Source organism: Nothobranchius furzeri, chromosome 4, assembly GCF_043380555.1.
Source record: "Nothobranchius furzeri strain GRZ-AD chromosome 4, NfurGRZ-RIMD1, whole genome shotgun sequence".
NCBI classification, from domain to species: domain Eukaryota; kingdom Metazoa; phylum Chordata; class Actinopteri; order Cyprinodontiformes; family Nothobranchiidae; genus Nothobranchius; species Nothobranchius furzeri.
Window position 1 is genome coordinate 16684414 of NC_091744.1, and position 23618 is coordinate 16708031.

Consider the following 23618-nt stretch of genomic DNA (forward strand, 5'->3'; position numbering starts at 1 on the left):
GCAATACGCTAGACCCAACAATGCAGAGGAGCTGAAGACGACTATCAGAGCAACCTGGGCTCTCATAACACCTGAGCAGTGCCACAGACTGATCGAGTCCATGCCACGCCGCATTACTGCAGTTATTGAGGCAAAAGGAGCCCCGACTAAGTATTGAGTGCTATACATGCACATTCTTTTCATGTTCATTCTTTTCAGTTGGCCAACATTAGAGAAACAAACATTTTTTCATTGGCCTTTAGAATATTCTAATTTTCTGAGATACCAGATTTGATGTTTTCATTGGTTGTCACCTATAAATATCAAAATTAAACGTAATAAACATCGGAAATACATTGGTCTGTGTGCATTGCATGAATATAATGTACAAGTTTCACGTTTTGAATGGAATTACTGAAATATTTTCAACCTTTTGATGATATTCTAATTTACTGGCCAGCACCTGTACAGACGCTTTTTTCTCCTCTCCCTCCCTGCTCCTCCCAAGGCTCTCTGTCCTGTCTGCCTGTGTACGGCGCTTCTCTGCATTTTTCTGGAAACAGGAAATTATTAAAAATGGATCTGGTCTGTTGGTCTCTCAACACGATTGACAAAATCTTTTCAACGATGAGAACGGGAGAAGGGGCTCCCGGATGCCCCTCTGGGACAGAGCCAGCTGGGTATATCATGGACTCCTGGAAACAGTGGAACATGATCTGTCTCTCTCAACTGTCTGTAGAGGATTCTGAAGATGTCTGGATATTCGTCGTGTTGGTGTCGGGATTCCTGCTGTTTGGCCTGAGCGGTTACCTGGCGTATCGGAAAATCAACGAGCTTTCGAGGAATATTGGCTCAATCCCGGAGCTCAGGGATGGAATGCATCATGCTGTGAACGCACAAACTCATATAATTGTCAAGATGAGTCGTAAGCTTGGAACTTTGGCTGAGATTCAGGCTCTGGCACAGAAGGTGGAGTGATCAAGGAGAGAGTTGACGGATCAGCACGGATTGGAATAGTTTGATAATGCCATTATTGGACCTGGAGGGTTTGAAGACCAACAAAACTTTAAGGCAGAGAGGAAATTATTTCTGTCTGTACCCAATTCTTATCTGAATCTGGTGCCCTTGAGCCTGTGAGGCTGAAGTGAAAACTCCCCCCTCAGAAGGAATGTGGAATGCTGCCGTCGCTATGGAAACTCTTTCTCCCTATCCCAGCCTGGACGGGACTGTGACCGATGAAGGCTGTGGAACCGTATCTAGGAGTCAATGCGCTCTCTAACCCATTATCTCCCTCCCCTGTCCAAACGGAGGTGTTGAGCGCTGCCCCATGCGGCTGCACGCACTGATGTGAGGAGAGTTCCAACCCTACCTCCCCACCTAGTGGACACTTATGTTATGTAATGTCTGAAGTCTGTGTGCATATCTGTCTGAGGTGTTTTTTTGCATAACAAAGCTGCCCTCCCTGTGGAGGGTATCTCTGAAGCACCTTTTTTCCCCTCCTCCTGACTCTATCCTCATATAAACTCTCTTGATCTATTACGGTAGCGCGACTCGTGTTGCAAATGACCACAGTCACCGATTCTTGTCATATGTCTATGTATGTATGTCTGATCTTGGAATTGTGTGTACTGAAACAGTTGAATTTCCCTCTGGGATGAATAAAGTATTTTAGAATTGAAATTGAATTGAAATTAAATTGAATTGAACTGAATTGAATTCAATTGAATCAGAGTTCCTGAATTCTCCTTTATTGTTCCTTTATCGGGCTGCACAGTGACGCAGTGCTTAGCACTTCTGCCTTGCAGCAAGGAGGTCCTGGATTCACATCCCGGCGTGGGGTCTCGCTGCAAAAAGTCTCCATGTTCTCCCTGTGCCTGTGTGGGTTCCCTCCGGGTACTCCGGATTCTCCCACAGTCCAAAAACTCGAGGGAGATTCTCTGTGAATGAATTAATACCGGAACATTTTTGGTGAATAATAATTCAGGAAGACAACGGGAACAAGGAGTAACATAGTTTACAGTTTTTAAAATAGTTTCCAGCCCAAAACGGAAGAATTAACAGGTGTGAAAGTTTTCACCGATAGCTTATCCACAGGATCAGGATTACATCACAACTCCGCCGCTCCTGGTTTCAGCTCCGCTGAGTGTGACTTCTTCTCTCCTGCATGTGCGGGTCGCTTTGCTGCTGCGAAGCGTTCACACTGGAGAGAGTTTGATGTTGCATTTCAGTCACAGTGTGAACAGCTACACAAAAACTTCAGATTTACTCAAAAAATCGTAATTGAGCATCAAGGCCTGCAGTGTGAACGTAGCCTAACTGTTGGTTTCAGACTGAGCCGTGTTATTGGCTGAGGTTTTTAGCCAAATACGAGAGAACAACTTCACTAAGTTTTTTCATTTTTTCCTAATATTCACATTTATAGCTATCTGTTAAAACGTTGTTAAGAGGCATGAAAAGCTCATTTGTTTTGTACATTTGCTAATGTAAGAGACTGAAGATGTTTTACCACAGCAGCTCATAATTCCTGTTAGAGCATAACTCTATTTCTCTGCACAGAGGCTATTCAGTATCTTACTTTTTTATTGTATTTTACAAAAACACACTTCAAACCTGAACAAAAGTCTCTGTATGCTGCTGTGTTTTCCTTAAAGAGTGGACTTTTCACATCTCTCTGTGGCTGAATGAAAGTACTGGAATAACTAAACAGGTATCTGTATATTTGCAGCTGATGGGAAATAAACTGAGAGCTATACAGTCAGTCTGCACTGTTTGCTATTATAGTGGTTCCACTACGACTGCTGTCTTTCTTTCCAGCTCATTATGCAACGCGTCATTCACAGTCAAAGCCACTGGGACACACAACCTTTGAAATGACAAACGTGTCTCCTGTTTCTTGTTGTTGCACACACTCTCACATGTGCGCCTTTCTTTTTGTGATGTGACAGGAGCGAGTGTTTCTCAGTGTGTCCAATTACATCTTCACTGTCATCTTCGTGGGCGAAATGATGATCAAGGTAACCACAACAGTACACCTACACGTATTTTACTCAGAAGGCGTCTCGTGATCTCACTCATAGGGAATAGAGAGATCGGGATAACTCTTTTTCCAAATATTGAAGCCTCACATTTCTTCAATAATGAATTCATTTTGGGGGGTTTGTGTGGAAAGGTGGTAGCGATGGGTCTGTACTTTGGAGAAGGTGTGTACCTGCAGAGCAGCTGGAACGTCCTAGATGGCTTGCTGGTGTTTGTGTCCCTGGTGGACATCCTGGTCTCCATCGCATCAGCAGGTGGGAACAGAATCCTGGGAATGCTGAGGGTGCTTCGGCTGCTGCGCACCCTGCGGCCACTCAGGTGGGATGATGAGGCAGTTCCTCCTGGATTTTGACTGCACCAATATTCTTGAGCTTGACTCTGCGTGTTTTTTGTCCTGCAGGGTGATAAGTCGGGCTCCAGGTTTAAAACTGGTTGTCGAAACTCTCATCACATCCCTCAGACCAATTGGAAATATTGTTCTCATCTGCTGCGCCTTTTTCATTGTTTTTGGAATTCTGGGAGTGCAGGTAAACAACCATATGTTCTATTTCCTTTTTGTCCTTTGCTGGTTGAAGATAAAACCTTCTTTTCTCCTGGCTCATTAAAAACACACAGTTAACCATTTTTATCCAAAGGGTTTTGTGTTTTCTGCTGAGAGAAAGACTCTGGTCCTGGTAGTTTGAAATAAACGAGGCACAGCTCAGAAATACTCCAGGTAATAAAAAGTGAAAAGGAAAATTGGGAGGAAATGCAAATGAGCTGATTATGCAAGAGAGTCCCTTGAAGTAATTAAAAATACAATGGCTCTACAGAAGGATTGTGCTGAGAATGTATTCTTTAATCGGAATGTGACCTGGATTTTTCTATGATTAGTTTAAATATTTAAATCCATTAATCAATAATAAATGGCAGGAAACCGTCGCCGTTAGTTTTTATGTAATGTTATTACTTTCAAATGGAAGCTATCACTAAGCTCTGTTTTGACATAAATCCTGATTATTTATGACATACCGGTAGTTTTAATCTTTTGGAGAGGGAGCCCGAGCTCCGATTGTTGCCACAGCCACGAGGGTGCGCCCCGTAGCCACAGGCGGCTGTGACTGCTATCCCATAGCTGTGAGAACAGCCAGAGGCTATAGCTAACCCTAACCCACTTCCCGGATGGACTCCTTTATGTTAAAGGTTTTGCGATAGGTCAACACTTAACTGAGAAGCATTGTTTTGGCAGGTTATAAGTGCAATAATTTAAAAATGTGTTCATATTTGATGTTTAACAAATGTCTTTGGTGTACATTGAACTCGTGCTACATCATTACGTTAACGTGGCTGTGCGATGCTCTGCCCGTAGCACAGTAGCTGTGCCCATAGCCACTGTGGCTATAGCCAGTGTGCTATGGGCACAGCATCGCACAGCCACGTTAACGGAATATGATGGTGCACAACGTTGAAATGTTTTAAACATCTTTTAAAGGAAATAATCTTTTTGATGAACTGTTTTTATTAATCTTTCTCATGTGAAGTTATATTAATGTTTTTTGTAACAATTCTGTGCTTAAAGGGCTGTTTGTAAATCCCTATCTGACCTGCTATCGCTTGTTGAAGTGCCTCTGTTTGGAGAAATAGCTTTTACATCCTACTGGATTGATTGTCTAACAGCTTGTCAGAGTGCAGTCAGGAACAAAAGGTTCTGCAACAGTTTTTAAACAGTTATTAAACATTTATTTTGCAAACTTCTTGGAACACTAAAAACAATAGTTTGCAATTGGCAGGAGTCCGGCACTGGCAATCGTTGCTAATGCTATGACCAGTGTTGGGAGTAACGGCGTTTAAATTAGCGGCGTTACTAACGGTGTTCTTTTTTAGGTAACGGAATAATCTAATTAATTACTTTCCCGCCGTTGCAACGCCGTTACCGTTACTAGGGACGGAAGGTTGTGCGTTACTATGTGCTTGTCGAACATTGAGCAACAGTGTGAGGCTTTCTGACCACCACACTTCAGCTGCAGCCAGGGAGAGAGAGGTGTCGGTAACGCACTTACAAACACGATGATGATTGGCCGGGTGGGCGGAGACCCTCAGTGTTCTCACTGTCTGAGTCGCTGCCTGCTGTAGACCCAACAGAGCAGTGATGGTAATAACGCCGTTTAAAATAACCGCGTTAATAAAACATATTTCTTTCAGTAACGAGCAAACTAATTAATTACCGTCTTCTTTTAACAAAACGTTGTTTCTGTTACTGATAAGGAAATGCGTGTGTTAAGCTGCGCAGTGTGTTGAAGCTGTCATCAGCTGATCAGGAGCTAAAGAGGCAGATGTTTTCATCCAAGCGCATCACGGCCATGAAGAACGAGGAAGACGTGATGAATAGTCTACGGCTGCAGGTGTGGATCTGCAGCCGTGCCCTTCTTAGTGTGACAGCGGGACGTCCCGAAGGTCCGCTCACCTGTTCACCGCTTAGACGTCCTGATCTTCTACCTTCCTAGATCATCCAGCTGTAACCTGTTTCTGATCATGTCTTTAGTCCCGCTGTAACACTGATGCATCAGTCTCAAACGTCTTGGAGCTCAGGTGTTATCAGAACTACCTGTGTGTGTTTACCACCCAGCTTCAGCTCTTCTGTAGTTGGGTCTGACCCAAGTTAGTAAATGTAAGTCCTCCATCAGGCTTGTGCCTCTTCTAGTGTCATTTTAAAGGATTTTATTTATTTATTTAACCATTACTAGATTACCAGCAACAGAAATGCTACTAAAACACACAATTATGTGAAGCTGGAAAAATTAGAATACTGTGCAAAATTACATTCATTTCTGTAATTTAACTAGACTGAGAGACCATTTAAAGGCTCGGGAACCTTTACAGGTGTTTCTATTTGCAATTTTAAATTTTAGCTGATTGGGGTCTTGTTAAATATCACACAGTGACCTTTTAATAGTCTAGATTAGTGTAATGCTCCTGTTAGTAGTTTCTCCTGTTACGTGCTTATTTATTTAAATTATTCAGGTTTATAAAAAACATTTGGACATACATGTTATTATGTTCCAGTCATTAGTCATTTATATTTCACTATTGTAGTAATTTATAGTAAATGAAGTAAGTTTAGGTAAGAGGGGAACTCATTTTTCTTGCATTCTTTAATGAAAAAAGTAACTAAGTAGTTATTTTTCTTGGTAATTAGTTACTTTTATAATCTCGTAACTCAGTTATTGACAGTATTGACAAAGTAATCAGTAACTATAACTAATTACTTTTTAAAAGTTACATTCCCAACACTGGCTACGACAGGCTAAAGCAATAGTCCAATGTAGCACATCAACATCAACATAGGTTGAAGGCCGCTAATCACTTAGCTCCAACAAAACAGAAATCCCTTTTCGTTCCCCTCTCTTATCTTCCACAGTTGTTTCGAAGTTAACAGATGGACATTAATGCAATGCAGGTTGAGTTAGCATTCAAGCTAGGTTTGTGTGCTAAGCTGACTGAGAACTGGGTTGCATTCTTGTTGAATTACAGCTTGTTCTCGTGGATACATAAATCTGTGCTCTTGGCTGGTTTTGCTGTAGAGGCCTGGGGAGGGACTTTGGGGAAACAAATTATGAAAGATTACCTACTTTAATAATATAACAGGGTCAGAGGGTCAGATTTGAACATTTTTTTAGTTACTTTAATCAAGTACCCCAGCTTTAAAAGAACTTTACGGAGTTTTGAATTTTTATGCTCGCGATTGCCCCCTCAGGCCAAAAGCGTAACGGCAGCTTCAATAGTAGGCTCGTGCACGAGGCGCGCATGCTGTACATGCACACTCCTTAACGAAAATAACAGCTGAGACAGTCCTGTTGTGTGTGTGTGTGTGTGTGTGTGTGTGTGTGTGTGTGTGTGTGTGTGTGTGTGTGTGTGTGTGTGTGTGTGTGTGTGTGTGTCCCGGAGGACAGAGGACAGGAGAACGTGCAGCTAATTAATTAAATAATTTGGTTCTGTACCTTTCTCTTCTGCTTGAAAAATTGTTCCAAAATGAAAGTTGAACTCACATCTTTTTTATCCGTGAATTCAATGCCGTTCGGCGAGTCTCAAATAAAAATTTGGGCATCTTACTGTAAAAAAAAAATATACCATTAATGTAAAAAAGAAACTCTAAAGAAACTTTGTTGATAATCCAGAATCGAATCCAGGTCTCCTGCGCAAAGGTCCAACATCTTACTAGGTGAGCTACAGCGCCAGTGACATCTTTTGTATCTGTAACATTTATATCCTTGATGGCAGCTGAAACAACGTTCAAAGAACGGTTCGGAGTAAAAAGGCTATATGGTGCTAATTTGCAGGAAATATCTAGAAGAAAGTTCTACAGAAAGTAGCTAAGGGTCCTCAGAAATGTAGCTAGCTTTGTCAATTTGCTTAATACACAATTGGAGTCAGGGAATATCACATACCTGGGAATTAATATCTCTCCCAAGTTAGCAGATCTAACCAAACTTAATTACATCCCACTTTTAAGGAAAGTGGAAGATGATCTTGCAAGATGGAAATCCTTACCAATATCACTCATGGGGAGAGTTGCTACAATTAAAATGATGGTCTTACCCAGAATAAATTACTTATTCTCGATGATCCCAAACAAACCTCCAGCTGACTGGTTTAAATCTCTGGACTCCTCAATTACTAAATTCCTTTGGCAGGATAAACCTCCACGAATTAGCTTAAAAATGCTTCAGAAGACCAAAGACAGAGGAGGACTGGATCTACCCAACTTTTATTATTATTTCTTAGCCAACAGGCTGCAATATATACCAAGATGGTTGCAAGATAACCCACTAGATGAGTCCTGGTTAGATATAGAACAGACACTTTGCAATACGATAGAGCTTTCAGACTTACCATTTATTAGCCCAAGCATAAGAAAACATGAAAGCTTCAAAAGTATTAGTATCAGCACCTCTCTGACAGCATGGTGGGAGTATTTTAAAATGACAGAGTCTTCACTAGTACCATGCAGACGCACACCTATCTGGAACAATCCTGACATTTTGCAAAACAACAAAATGATGAACCTTCCGGACTGGAAAAATAAAGGAATCCTATACCTGGAACACATATGTGAAGGATTGGACTTCATCCCATTTAATCAAATAGTCTCCCAATTTGGAATGGATAAGAATAGCTTTTTAGAATATCACCAAATTAAATCTGTAGTCAAACAAAAATTTAAGCTCAATAAAATAGAATTACAAACACCACCAAGGGTATTAGACTTTTATAATCTCAAACCCCCCAAACTACTGTCTAAAGTATATAAGACACTGTCCAAAATAGACGATAAAATTGCAATCCCTATTGAAAAATGGGAGGTGGATCTATCAGTTAGCTTTGACCAGGGCTTCTGGTCCCAAACTTGTTTAAAAACTTTTAAAATGATCAGACACCCCAATTTACAATTAATTCAGTACAAAATTCTACACAGAGTACACTATACAGGTCATCGGATGTTCAAGATGGGGTTTGTGTCGTCTGACACCTGTACACACTGCACAAACAACATTTCTGACAATTACTTTCATGCACTGTGGTCCTGCCCACCTGTCCAGGAATTTTGGGGTAGAGTATGTGAGGATCTGTCAAAATGTCTGAAATGTCATATCCCAACTTCCCCCTCTCTTTGTTTACTGGGAAACCTGGACGATGTCCCGATTGCAACATCTTTGGTTCACGTGGTTCTGACTGCCATATGCATCGCTAAGAAAACTATCCTCTTGAATTGGAAAAATAGAGAAAGTCTCTGCATTAACCAGTATAGAAATCTTTTGTTAGATCATATTGCACTTGATATAGCCTCTGCTTCCACTTCAGATGAATCTCTCTGGGCTCCTTTGATCGGTTCCATCACATAGCGAGGGTGGGGGGCCATTGATGTTGTCCTGCGGGATGGTGTGGGTGGGGGGGGGTGGGGTCTGAGTTTGGAGTATCCGGATGTTCCCTGGAGGTGAGTTCACTGGGGGTGTCTGGGACTGGGGGGCTGTTGCCCCCCTCTGGAGGTGCTTGGGTTGCCTCGGGGGGTGGACTGCTGGCAGTTGTGAGTGGGGCCCCTTGGGGATCTTGGCGGCGGCCATGGGTCACTGCCTGGTGGCTGCAATACCCCTGGGCGGGTCTGGGTGGGGGCCTGGGGGCTCGGGGTTTGGGGGTGGCCGGCCCCGTGTGGGGATCTGGGCGGGGCCTTGGGGGTTGGGTCCTGACATGTATGCTGCCGGGAAGAAGGCAGGAACACTCAGCAGTGCCTGGCCCGGGTTCGGGGGCATCAGGTAGACCTTGGCTCCTCTGCCGTTCCATCACAGGGGAGGGGGAGGTCCAGGACGGGGAGGACCAAACCTTACCTGGATGTCCCATGTCTTATATATTCTGGAAGTTGTGCAAATGCAGGGGTGGGCATAGATATTCTGCTGGGATGGGGCTGGGTTGGTGCCCTCGGACTCCGTGAGGCTCTGTAATGCTGCTGCTTTGGGCCCTGGCAGGATGGGCTGGGGTCTCCATGCCCTGGGTGGCAGTTTGACAACAGAGGTGCCTATTGGGGCCAGTAGGGGAGCTGGCTCCCTGGAGGGCTAAGCCCAACCAGCCATTCCTCCCCATCCCCGCATATTTCTCTCCTCCTGCTCCCTCACATCATCACACAAACATACACATAGGACCTTGGGGGGTGGGCAAGTCAGGGAGTGCGGGTATGGACCCCATTTCCGCATTCCTGTGGCAACCTGCCCCCCAATTTTATTTGCACCTTAAACACTTCCACTGACGACATTCCACACAAACACACACTTAGGGCCTTGGGAGTAAGCACATTCAACGGCATTTGGCAGGGGGATATTTCAGCCTCCTCCCGAGTGCCGGTGCCCACTTCCAATTTTAAACCGCACTTAGACACTGATGGCTGAGGGTGTAAGTGGGGTGGTGCGGTGGCATCAGCTGGCATATGCCGGATGATGCCCGCACTGCCCACTCACCACAGCCATGGAATACACCTCATGATCACACAACACTATATTGGAGCAGGTGGAGGGAGACTAGGGGTCTTAGCCACCTCTGTTGTTGCTAGGCTTCCTGGGGCTGGAGGCTAGGAGGGAGATCTGGCTGTCTGGTTGGGGTCTGGGGTGGTGGGTTGCTGTGCTCAGCGTTGGGCGGGGGAGCCTGCTCATCAGCACCCCAGCAGAAAGGGTCAAACTCTGGTTACCGGTGATGGTTGTACCCCATGTGCAGCAGTACCGGGACCAGAGTTAATAGGGTGTGTATGGGGAGCATGAGTGAGTGTCCGGCGTGCATTTTTGTAAGTCTTGGGTTGTATGTGCATGTGTGAGCATGAGGGAGGGAGTGTGTGACTGTGTTTGTGTATGACTGTATATGTCAGGTGGGGCCTTTGGGTCCTCCCCTCTCCTGGAACTTCTCTTGATGATATAGATCTCTGTCCCCCCTCCCCCTGCCACACCTGGTGTGGGGGCTTGTGCAATGGTCTGCCTGAGTGTTCGTGGCAACCGGGTCTGGGGGTTTAAGATTTTGGCATCTGCCTGATAGATCCCGGTGGCTGCCTGGTGGGGTCTGGGTCCCTGGGCTCTGCTGGGTCCCCGGCGGGGGTGGTCACCCCTGGGTCCCGGGTCGCTGGGTCCCGGGCTCGGCCGGCTAGGGGGTGGGAGGCTGCGGGCGGGCCTGTGGGCTTGCCGCTGATATCTCCAGGGACTCTGCCGGCTGCTGGTTGTGGCCCCCCGGGGCGATCCTCTGTGCCTCTCGAGGGGGGCGGGGGCCTTTCTGGTTGCAGTCTCCTTGGGGTTCCTGCATTCTGGGGCAACGCCTGGATCTCTGGGACTTGGAGCTGACCCCGTCTCCTGCGCATCTTTGGGGGGCGGATCTGTGGTCCCTCACACTCTCTGTTGGACGCTCCTATAGAGAAACCTTACATAAACAAGCGCGTGTACACACACAGGTGCTCACATGGTGCTCTCAAAAGTATGGGCTTGGGCACGTTCAACACATGTCTTAAGACTATGGGGGGCACTTAATGCATTGTGATTTATTATCGTGATTCTTCAGTTAAGCAATGTTGATTATATATATATATATATATATATATATATTGTTTTTTTTGTTTTTTTTTTCATCAAGTTGACGCAGTGATAGGTAGATCTTGTTGTATTGTTGTTGTGTCCCTTTTTTGTGTCCTTTTTTTTTTTTTTTTGTCTTTTTCTGCAGGTCTAGAAGCAGACTCGTGTTCATTGTTTATTTTTGTGGAACCCCCCCCCCCCCCCCCCCCCCCCTCTCTCTCCACCTTTTCTCTTCCTTTCTCTTTCACCTCTGTCTCCGTGTCTGGTCGGAATTACAAAGCATTCAACAACAATAACAATAAAGTTTTAAGTATCAGGCGTGACATTAAAAGCAAACGCTTTGATGCTCCACCTGAGAATAAATCTGTAAGGCTTGTCACCAGCATTCAGACATCAATTCTGCTTGCTTCACAGCCAGACAGGACACGGTAAAAAAAAAAAAAATGTAGCTAGCTTTGTCACTAGGCGTTAGGAACAGCGACAAAGACTAAAGCTACGGATAGCAAATGCTACGGGCTATGTCTGAGCGTGAAAGCGCATGATGCAGCCTGCTCGACCCGAGCAGCTCTCTTTTTCTGTGATTTTACAGAAAAACCGGCAATCACAGTAAAAATGCCAGGACTCATTCTACAGGACCAGGGCATTGCAGGAGAATGTATGAAGAAGACATTTATTATTTCTATACATGTTTTGGCTGTCAGACTTCCATAATGCCCTTTTAGAGGTGCAGTTAACTGAAAAAGCATTTTTTTAATGATTATTTCTGATAATAATCGTTCACTTTGGATGTTTCTTGCAGGATGTTTCATGCCACACCTCCAATATCTCGCGCTGATAAATAGACAACCCCCCGCTCTGACAGTCAGTGAGCAGGGTTGGTTCCAGGGTTGTTGGTAAAGCGTCCAGAAACGTCTAGGCTAGTAGAAGCTAACTGTTAGCATTAGCAACTTCGCCACACAGCAGAAGCTGCTCCAGGCTGGAATTATTTGTGGAGATTAAACATCCATGTGGCCAAGCAAACGGAGTTAGCGATAGAGTCGTGTTGCTGTTATCCAATCCAAGGCGAGATGTCCAAATATCAGGAAATAAGAGTCCAAATCCTGCCATGCTGAGCTCTCCTCTGATGTGGAGGACTTTTTCTTGCTGATCCAGAAGTTTTTTTTTTTTTGGGGGGGGGGGGGGGGGGGTTGCCCTGAGTATGGCTTTCAAGGTATTCATTCCTACCAGAGACCACGCAAATGTATTAATTAATTGAATTTCCCACACCTCTGATGCTAGTATCAGGGGATATAGGGTCCCAGGAGACCTCAAAATGGTCATAAAATGGGCTTTAAATTAAAGCAGTTAAGAGGTTCTCATCATTTCTTCTAGTTTCCATTCCTGCAAACCACTTTACAAAATAATTTCATGTAATTTTCACACAAGAGATCTTGAAAGCAGCAGCTGAGAATGCACACATCCCAAAAACACATAATGCCTTTAATAATCCCTAATGAGAGCGAAACACGCTGCGGTGCTGTTGTACTTGAGCAGACAGCACCAGATGGTATTTGAAAATCCTGACTGTAATACGAGAGCCTGCAGGCTGACTATTTCACTGTACACCAACACTGCTCTGGTTGTTTTCCTAGTCTTGATGCTTTGTGTGCATTATCTCCAGGTTTCAGTTGCATGTATTTATCTGCACACCACCTGTCTATGTGCAGCTGTTTAAAGGGAAGTTCTTCCACTGCGAAGGGCTGCATGTCAGAAACATCACCAATAAAACCGAGTGTCTGCAGGCAGGTTATCGCTGGGTTCGACGGAAATACAACTTTGACAACCTCGGGCAGGTTTGTCACACACCCACACCCTGTTTCTGACACCTGCTCTCACTGACTGATTGACAACCCTGATTTGTGAGCGTCTCCTCCACACAGGCGCTGATGTCGCTGTTCGTGTTGTCCTGCAAGGACGGCTGGGTGAGCATCATGTATGATGGCCTGGATGCTGTTGGAGTGGACCAGCAGGTGAGGAAACACAAACTGCATTAGGAAAAAGAGCAGCTGGGAGGTAAAAGGAGTACAAATCATCCTGACAGGACATATTTTTTGTATTTTACTGCATTTTTACTGTTTTATGTCCATCTCAGGCACCTTTAAGGTTGTTTGCTTGAATGAGAGAAGTGAAGTGTTTCAGATGAGATGTGAGGAGGAAAAAAACAAGCAAAAACAAAGATGGATAAACAGATGTGACAGTGCTGGCAGTTTCTCTGCTGACTCAGGACTTAGATTGTCTTCTTGTTTCTACATCTCCACCCTCCCCTCGTTATTCACTCTTTGTTGCTCCTGTTCCACCTTTTCATCCTCACACACACTCCCTCCCTTTGTTCTTCCCTCCCCTCTCTGTCTCTGTCTCTCTCTGCAGCCAATACGAAACAACAATCCTTGGATGCTGCTGTTCTTCATCTCGTTCCTCCTTATTGTCAGCTTTTTTGTGCTCAACATGTTCGTGGGCGTGGTGGTGGAAAACTTCCACAAGTGTCGTCAGCAGCAGGAGGAGGAGGAGGCTCGGCTGAGGGAGGAGAAACGGCAGAAGCGATTGGAAAAAAGGCGGAGAAGTGAGAAAACATTGAGGGTGGTGGGCGGGGACGACAGTTTGCAGCCAGAAGTAAAATTGTGTTTGGCACTTGCAGAAAATGTTACGCCAGAACTATGACCCTTAATGTGCTGCTAGAGCCTCTGACACCCTGTCAGGAGGAAGTTCAGTATATCAGATATTTGTTTCGTTTCAAATACAAGAACATTAATCTCAGAGTCAAGGAATACTGGCTTCTCTTTTATTATTTTATAAATTTTCTAACTGTATTTTTTTTATTTCTCAGCCCTGCTCTTGCCATCAGCTCCATCTGTGTTTGAGGAATTTATTGGTTAAACTATTTCTTTCAGTCCGTGCACCTATTTCCTCCTTTGAAGTTTGAAACAAGCATTGAAATTGACATTTTTTTAAATTCTCTGATATGAACTATCCATGAAAGAAATGGGAAAAAAAGACAATGTGCCAAATAAATGCAAACTGCTCCTAAAAACCTTGGGAATGTGAATGCTGTCATAAAGAGACAAAGGCAAACTCTCAGGGTGAGATTTTCATTCCAAAGGAATTTAGAAAAAGTTGGAGCTTCAGGCTCGCCAGTGTGGGCGACGGTGGCACAGGAGTTAAGTGCTCGCCCCGTAATCTGAAGGTTGCAGGTTCGAGCCCCGCTCAGTCTGTCGCTGTCGTTGTGTCCTTGGGCAAGACACTTTACCCACGCTGCCTGCTGGTGGTGGTTGGAGAGACCGGTGGCGCCAGTGCTTGGCAGCCTCGCCTATGTCAGTGCGCCCCAGGGCAGCTGTAGCTACATCGTAGCTCATCCTCACCAGCGTGTGAATGTGTGTGTGAATGGGTGAATGACTGATTGTGTTGTAAAGCGCCTTGGGGGGTTCCAGGACTCTAGGAGGTGCTATATAAAATACAGGCTATTTACCATTTACCATTTAAACCTCTGATCATTTTCAGTAGTCCATTTCTTTATGAACCTAGCTTCATGCACAAAGACTTATGATAAAAATGTGTCCTATAAAGAACAAGAGTACTAATATATTTGAAAGTTTTTGCTGTAGCAGCACATTAAGAGGTCTCGGATTTCAACTCGTTATTGTTAAGGTCTGTAGAAAGCTCCTTTCTTGTCCGAATCCTCTCCAGGTAGTGGATATCCTGGTTCTTTACTTCCAGGAGAGGAAGACTGGTTCATGTTACACTTACAAAAATGATCGTTATTCAGTAGAGTGGTCTTAAATTGTTTTTTATAGAAAAAGCATAGAAAATGGTACAAACAAGACAATGTGATGACCCCCTGATCATTAGTAAAAAGGCCATGAAGTCCTGTCAAGATCCGTATTTATCTTAAATGAACAAGATGTGAAAATCATAGGTGATGCTGTATCTAGTTTGCATAAAGAACAGACACTCCAGCATACTTTCTGTTCAGGACAGGTAAACCATGGAGACATGATCTTATGCTCCAGATCAAGTAAGTTATCCGACAGATGTCAATAACCGAAAGAGATCTGTTGGCAGAAATGCAGCCTAGCATCAATATTTGTTTTATTTGCACAAAATGGCTCTGAAGTTTAGAGATTTACAGAAAACCCACGTAGTTCTGTCTGAGCATTTGACCCTTAAATATGTGTTATATTTTTCCTGTTTGTCACACAAAATATTTTAGATCAGGAAACACATTTGTTATCATGAGATCTTGCTGTTTCGTCAGTATGAACTCGGTAAAAACTGCTGCCACCTAGCAGTCAGAGTTTGAATTGCACCACACAAAAGAAACAGTCGAGGTTTGCTTGAAAATTCTGAATTAAAAAGTCATCTCAGTATCACAACATAAAATTTGTAGCGATATTCCAGAGTATCAATGTTTTCTTACATTCCTGTTTATTAAAGAGACAAAACTATCCAGATCATTCAAAACATTCAGTTTTTCTCACCAATATTTTGAATGTGTCAGGTTCTTTGGCAGATCTGAAGCGTGAGTGAGAGGATCTGTTGCCTAGACGCGGAGTGATGGAAATAACCAGCGTGATTATCTCCTGAAAGTTTAGATTGAGGGTTTAGAGGGCTGGTAAGCCTGGAGACTCGATACAAAGTCTGGTGAGAATGATGACTGAGTAATGAACGAAACGCCTACACTTCCTTAAGTAGTGTCGGCGTGATGACGTCAGCCGCCACGTTGGTGGCAGGAATGCTGGGACAGAAGTCAGCGGGATGAGTTCGTGACAGGACCCCCCCCCCCTCTAGGGACGGCTCCCGAAGTCCCAGGACGGCGGGCCCAGAAGTCAGTCAGCAGGGTAGAGTCGACAAACGAGCTCGTGGGCTCCCAAGAGCGTTCCTCAGGCCCGTACCCCTCCCAGTCCACGAGGTACTGCCAACCTCGTCCCCGGCGGCAAGCGTCCAGAATCCTGCGGACCGTGTAGGTGCGATCCGCCTCAACCCCGCGGGGAGGAGGCACCCGGGCCGGCGGAGGGTGGAGAGGAGAGGAGACCACCGGCTTCAGCTGGGAGACGTGAAAGACCGGGTGGATCCGGAGAGCAGCCGGGAGGCGCAGACGGTAGGTGACTGGATTGATGACCCTGAGGACAGGGAACAGACCCAGGAAGCGAGGAGTGAGCTTCCGGGAGCCAGCCGGCATCGTCAGGTTAGCGGAGGAGAGCCACACCTGGTCGCCAGACCGGAAGACGGGGCCAGGCCAGTGGCGGTGGCGATGCTGACGGGCATATTCCGTGTTGGCCCGGGTGATGGCCACACAGGCCCGGATCCAGGTAAGCCGACAGCGGCGGACCAGCATCTGGGCAGCAGGGACCTCCACCTCGGGCACCTGATGGTCAAACAGAGGAGGCTGGTACCCATAACAGGTCTCGAAGGGAGACAGACTCGTGGCAGAGGAGGTCTGGAGTTTGTGTGACAGCTCCGCCCACAGGAGAAAGCGGGGCCAGGTGGTCGGCTGGGACGAAGCGAAGCAGCGCAGGTAGCATCCAAGCTGCTGGTTAGCTCTCTCCGTCTGACCATTTGTCTGTGGATGGTACCCAGAGGACAGGCTGGTGGAAGCACCGACCAGGCGACAGAACGCTTTCCAGAAGCGTGAGACGAACTGGGGTCCTCGGTCGGAAACCACATCCTGAGGGAAACCATGGAGCCGCACCACCTGTTCTAGGAGCAGTTTGGCCGTCCTTTTGGCAGTGGGGAGGCCGGCCAGGGCCACTAAGTGCACCGCCTTGGAGAAACGGTCCGTGATAGTCAATATGGTGTCCAGGTGGTCGACCGCCGGCGGTCTCGTGACAAAGTCCAGCCCGATGTGTGACCACGGCCGCTTGGGCACAGGGAGAGGCCGTAACTCTCCAGCGCCGGGTCGGTTGGAGGACTTAGAGCGAGCACACACATCACATGCCGCGGTGAACTCGCGGACGTCCTTCCTCATGGACGGCCACCAGAGAGCCCGACAGAGGAACTGTATGGGCTTGTCCTTGATGTCCCACGAGCCGTGAACAATGCCCCCACGTGAGTGCCTCTTGTCGGCAGGAGGCGGGAACTTAGAGACGGTTCGGTGGAGTCTCCGGCGGCGCCGGATCGCCAGGAAGTGCTGCCCGTATGGACTGCTCCAACAGCCATTGGAGGGAGGCCAGGAAGCGTTGAGTCGGTAGAATGGTCCGAGGCTCCGGGGGGCCGGCATCTGGTGCGAAAAGCCGAGAGAGAGCATCCGCCTTGAGGTTCTTGGAGCCGGGCCGGTAGGCGATATGGAAGTGGTACGGCTCGACAAAGAGGGCCCACCAAGCCTGACGAGGGTTGAGTTGGCGGGCAGACTGTAGATGAATAAGATTCTGGTGGTCGGTCCAGATCAGAAAGGGATCGGTGGTCCCCAGGAGCCACTGCCTCCATTCCTCCAGAGCCCATTTTATTGCCAGCAGCTCTTTGTCGCCGACCCGGTAGTTCTGCTGTGTGGGGGAAAACTTCCGGGAGAAGTAGGCACATGGGTGGAGCTTAGAGTCTGGACCCCGTTGCGAGAGAACGGCCCCCGCTCCCACATCAGAGGCGTCCACCTCCACGACGAAGGGCCGGGTCTGGTCCGGGTGGAGGAGGATGGGTTCTTTAGTGTAACGTCCAACCAGCTCATGGAAAGCACGGACAGCCTCTGGAGTAAGGCGAAAAGGGTGAGGCTGATTGGTGGTTTTGGTGAGTGAGGTCAGTGGCACTGCAAGGGAACTGAAGTTGCGTATCCATATAAACATTTTGAGTTATATGGATTTTACACAACATGTTGCACAACCAACCCACGACAGAGGACACACCCTGGACTTGGTCATCACGTATGGTCTGTCCACCGGTGTGTCCTCTGTCGTGGATTTAGCGATCTCAGATCATTTCTGTGTGTTTTTTAGCATTACCAGCATAATTCAGCAGGAGACCTCTGTGAGAACTGTAATGAAACGCCATCTAACCCCTGAAGTGGCTGCTGGTTTTCTGGAAACTTTTAAAAAGATCCCTCCTATTAATTCAAATGCCCCCTGTGATTTTATCTTCAATGATTTTAACAGCAGACTTAAATCTACTCTGGATTTGCTCGCTCCACCTAAGATTAAAAAGCTACAGCCAAAACCGGCTTCCCCTTGGAACAATGAAAACTTAAAAATGTTGAAAAGATCTTGCAGGGCGGCAGAGAGAAAATGGAGGAAATATGAGAACACAATTAATAAACAAATATACACTGAATTATTAAAATCATACAACAAAGCTGTTAGAAATTCCAGAAATAATTACTTTTCTAAAATCATCTCGGAACACAAAAATAATCCCAAAATTTTGCTTTCTACAGTCACAAATATTTTGGGTCGTGAATTTAGTTCTCTCCAGAAAACCCCCTCGGATGCTCTCTGTGAGGAGTTTGCAGCCCACTTCAGAGGGAAGGTAGACACCATCAGACGTAACATTTTTTCCTCCCAATGTCATGCTGCTCCCGATCAATCTGAGAGTGTGTGTCTACCTGAGGAAACACTGGACAGTTTTGTCTTGGTTGAAGTTGAGACTATTGATAAAGTTTTCTCCTCAGTGAGGCCCACCACATGTGTTCTGGACCCTATTCCCACAAGGTTTTTTAAACAATTTTATGACTCTTTTAGAGATGAGATTTTATCTTTGATGAACTGTTCCCTTCAGACGGGGGTCTTTCCTGCTGCTTTTAAACGGGCGGTGGTCAGACCCCTGTTGAAGAAGAGCAATTTAGATTTTAATGACTTTAACAATTTTCGTCCGGTATCCAACTTACCATTTTTAAGCAAAATTTTAGAGAAACTTGTTTTAATACAACTTAATGATTTCATCAACCACCAACATGTCCTAGAGAAATTTCAGTCTGGTTTTAGGGTGAACCACAGCACTGAGACGGCACTTCTGAAGATTTTAAATGATTTTAGAACAAATTATGATGCTCGGAGGGCAACAGTGTTGGTTCTGCTGGATCTAAGCGCTGCCTTTGATACAGTAGACCACACTATTCTTTTAACCCGTTTAAAACAGATCGGCCTCTCTGGTGTTGTTCACAGTTGGTTCACTTCCTACCTCACAGACAGGACTTTTATGGTGAGTCTGGATACCTGTTCCTCTGGGGTCCACAGCATCACATGCGGGGTGCCTCAGGGATCAATTCTAGGCCCAGTGCTTTTTAACCTCTATATGCTCCCTCTGGGCAGCGTCATCAGGAGACACGGGGTGAATTTCCACAGTTACGCTGATGATACACAGTTGTACATCTCCGTGTCTCCTGATGACGCACAGCCAATGGAAACACTTTTTAATTGCATTTTAGATATTAAATCATGGATGACTGAAAACTTTCTCCAGCTCAACCAGGGCAAAACTGAAGTTTTAGTCATCGGTCCTGAGGCCCAGAGAGAGAAACTTTTACCTAAACTACAATCAATGTCTTTTTATCCATCACTACAAGTGAAGAATCTGGGCATTATTCTCGACTCTGAGCTGACTTTTATCCCCCACATTAAAAACATCACAAAAATAGGTTTTTACCATCTTAAGAATATCGCCAGAGTCTGACCCATTCTCTCTCGGGCCAATGCGGAGACGCTAGTGCATGCTTTTATAACCAGTAGAATTGATTACTGCAATGCCCTGCTTTCTGGTCTTCCCAAAAAGAGCATCTCAGGTTTACAACTCTTACAAAACTCAGCAGCACGTGTCCTGATGAAGACCAGGAAGCGGGAGTACATCACTCCGGTTTTAAAATCACTGCACTGGCTCCCCGTATGTTTCAGGATCGATTTTAAGGTTCTTTTAATGGTTTTTAAGTGTCTTAATGGTCTCGGGCCTTCTTATCTTTCAGAACTGCTTTTACTATATAAACCCTCGCGGTCTCTGCGCTCCTCTGGCAGCCGTCTCCTAGTTATCCCTAAAGTTAAGACTCACACCCACGGCGAGGCGTCCTTCAAGTATTACGGCCCTCGCCTTTGGAACGGGCTGCCGGAGGACCTCAGGTCCGAAGGGAACATCCAGGCTTTTAAGAATAGGCTCAAGACCCACCTTTTTAGCTTAGCTTTTAACTGATCACTATTTATCTACAAATACATATTTATCTCTTTTATTATTTTTATCATTTTATCTACATCTTAGTGTTTTTACATGATTATGTTTTCTTTTACTATCTTTATAATCACTTTTTATCAGTTACTTTTTATCATTATTAGCTTTTATTATTTTATATGTTATATATCTTAAATCCTCCAGTGTTTCCTCTGCGGAGCCCTCTGCCTTGGGGCCGGTGGTCAGGGGCGGCGGCGGCCGGGGCGCTCCCCGGGTAGTGCCCGGGCACTGGTGGGGGTTTCTGCCCTACGCCACTGGACGTCATGGGCCGGTGTCTTGGCTGCTGCCGTGGATCTGTTGCTGCCAGGGCAGATGGCTCCGCTGATGATGTGTCGTTCATTACCTGACCCATCTGAACTCAGCCTATTGTTTACTCTGGTGTTCACGAGTGTGTGTGTGTGCGTGTGTGTGTGTGTGCGTGGACGAGTGTGCGGGTGATTGTAGGTCCACTTTTGGAAGTTGGGTGCGGGAGGGGAACTGTAATTTTTAATTGTTTTATACTTGAGGAGGGGGGCTGGGATGGGAATGTGGGATCTATGGGGCCATTTTAATCTGTAAAGCACTTTGAGTTGCATTTTTTTTTTGTATGAAAAGTGCTATATAAATAAGTTGATTTGATTTGATAAACCTCCGGTAAAAGTTCAAGAAACCCAGGAAGCTTTGCAGCTGCTTCAGGGTCGTGGGTAGAGGCCACCGAGCTACTGCCTGAACCTTCTGGGGATCAATCTTCAGGCCCCGGGAGGAGATGGTAAAACCCAGGAAGGAGGTGGACTCCTGGTGAAACGCACACTTCTCCAGTTTGCAGTAAAGTCCCTGATCCAGGAGGCGGGACAGAACAGCTCGAACATGCCGGATGTGCTCTTCGGCCGTGCGGGAGTAGATGAGGATGTCATCTAGATAAACAAAGACCCAGTGGCCCAACATGTCTCTCAGCACATCTGTAATGAACCGCTGGAAGACGGCGGGGCTGTTGCAGAGGCCAAAAGGCATCACCAGATATTCATAGTGGCCAGTGGGCGTGATAAAAGCGGTCTTCCGCTCCTCACCTTCCTTAATACGGATGAGGTTATAGGCGCTGCGCAGATCCAGTTTAGTAAACACAGCGGCTTGTGTGATGGCGTCCAGGGCAGTGCCCATGAGAGGGAGAGAGTGTCGGTCCCTGATCGTTATTTTATTTAACCCTCGATAGTCTATACAGGGCCGGAGATCCCCCTCCTTCTTCTTTACAAAGAAAAACCCCGCGGCCCCGGGGGATGTTGAGGGATGGATGAATCCCTTCTGGAGGGCATCAGTTATATAATTGTCCATAGCCCGGGTCTCCGCCGGAGAGAGGGAGAACAGGTGACCCCGGGGGTGGGGGGGTGGGTGGCTGGAGCCTGATCTCCAGGTCGTAGGGTCGATGAGGAGGTAACCTGGTAGTGGGTTCTTTAGCGAAGACCTGAGCGAGGTCGTGGTATTGAGGAGGGACGAGCGACAGGTCTACGTCTGTGGGAGGGGCTGCTCCAGTCCGAGGTGCAGGGGAGCCCCGGTGGTTATGGCAACCCATGCCCCAGGCCAGGACTTTACTGGTGGACCAGGAGATGTGAGGCTCATGGCAGCAGAACCAGGAATGACCCAGGATGAGAGGCGTAGCCGGAGCCTGGATGACCAGGAAGTGGAGGGTCTCCCGGTGTTGGTCAATAGTCATGTGGAGACCCTGAGTTCGGTGGGTGAGAGGGTACGGCATGATGGGCCGGCCGTGCACAGAGGTCACGGGAATGGGTCGGTCGAGAGTGGTGAGGGGTATCTTGAGCCGAGTAACCAGTCCGTGATCGATAAAACACTCCACAGCCCCAGTGTCTAAAAGTGCCTCCAGTCTGGTCGGGCCTTGGTCCAGGTGGAGGGAGACCGGGAGAGTGGTTCGGTGTGGAGCCGGAAAAGTGGAGACTCCGGGCGGGACAGCCCCTAGTCCGACCCGGAGGGACCGTTTCCCGGTCGTTTTGGGCACGTGCCACGATGGTGACCCAAATCCCCACAGTAAGCGCATCTTCCCTCCTGATAGCGCCGTGCCCGTTCCTCAGGGGGAAGATGTCCGAGCTGCATCGGCTCCTCCGTCGGTTGGTGAGCCGGCCGGCGGGTTGACGTCCTGGTGTGTACGGGGGCTGACATGGTGCTCGGCTGGTTCAGGATGCAGCGGTCCAGTTGGAGAGCCAGATCCACTGCTAGGTCCAGGGAGGTTGGGGCCTCGTGCCCGATCATGCCCTCCCGGATTCTCGGTGACAATCCCTCCAGGTAGACGGCCTTTAGGGCGGCTTCATCCCACCTCAACCGAGCGGCTGTCGTCCGGAAGCGAGAGGTGTACTGAGCCGCCGTCTGGGAGCCCTGGCGAAGCTGAAGCAGCCGCGTCTCGTCCGAGACCTCCCTGCTGGGGTTCACAAAAGTATTTTTCATCTCCTTTACAAAAGTCTCATAGTCGTTGCAAGCAGGAGATTTCTGATTGTAAAGAGCTGCCGCCCATTCACCTGCTCGACCTGTCAGCAGTGAGGTCAGCAGGGCGACACGAGAGCAGGATGTGGGGTAGCGAGCCGGCTGGCACTCGAAAGTCATGGCCAGGGTCGCCAGCATGCCCTCCGGGGATCCTCTGGATCCGTCCCACTTCTCTGGAAGGCTGAGGCGTGGTTCCATCCTGTTGGTGACGGCTGTGGTCTGTCGTTGCAGAGCGGTGGACAGCTGGAGAACTAGCTCGGTGAGAGACTCAATTTTTGTGGCTTGTCGATCAGCTACGGCACGGAGCTGGTTCATTTCTGCCGTATGCTGATCCAAGGTTGCGCGCTGTTGAGCCACTTCTACACGCAGATGCGCGAACTCCGCTGGGTCAACTTGGGTTTCAGTCATCCTGTCAGGTTCATTGGCAGATCTGAAGCGTGACTGAAAGGATCTGTTGCCCAGACGCGGAGTGATGGAAATAACCAGCGTGGTTTTCTCCTGAAGGTTTAGATTGAGGGTTTAGAGGGCTGGTAAGCCTGGAGACTCGATACAAAGTCTGGTGAGAACGATGACTGAGTAATGAATGAAACGCCGGCACTTCCTTAAGTAGTGTCGGCGTGATGACGTCAGCCGCCACGTTGGTGGCAGGAATGCTGGGACAGAAGTCAGCGGGATGAGTTCGTGACAGAATGTAGACCAGAGGTGCAAGTGCTGCAGAAAAAACATTGATTTGCAGAATATCCAAACTAGAGTGGGCGGGGCGTTGGACCGACAGCTGGGTTTTATGTTTTTATCCTCATAATATATGTTTTCTTTGTCTATAAAGTAGGAGTGTTGAACTGGATTTGCTAAGCTCAGCTTGTACTGCTTGATGTTGTCAGAGTCTACACACTGCAC

General features: G+C 47.0%; 1 protein-coding gene across 1 annotated transcript in view; it reads left to right on the forward strand.

The window, feature by feature from the left end:
• LOC107388593 (voltage-dependent T-type calcium channel subunit alpha-1H) overlaps nt 1-23618 on the forward strand; it is a 126363-nt gene that overhangs the window by 80319 nt on the left and 22426 nt on the right. Inside the window, exons 20-25 of the mRNA XM_070550132.1 lie at nt 2925-2993; nt 3149-3333; nt 3416-3542; nt 12794-12919; nt 13007-13096; nt 13494-13686. Coding sequence (XP_070406233.1) covers nt 2925-2993; nt 3149-3333; nt 3416-3542; nt 12794-12919; nt 13007-13096; nt 13494-13686 — 790 coding nt within the window. The remainder of the gene's footprint in view (nt 1-2924; nt 2994-3148; nt 3334-3415; nt 3543-12793; nt 12920-13006; nt 13097-13493; nt 13687-23618) is intronic.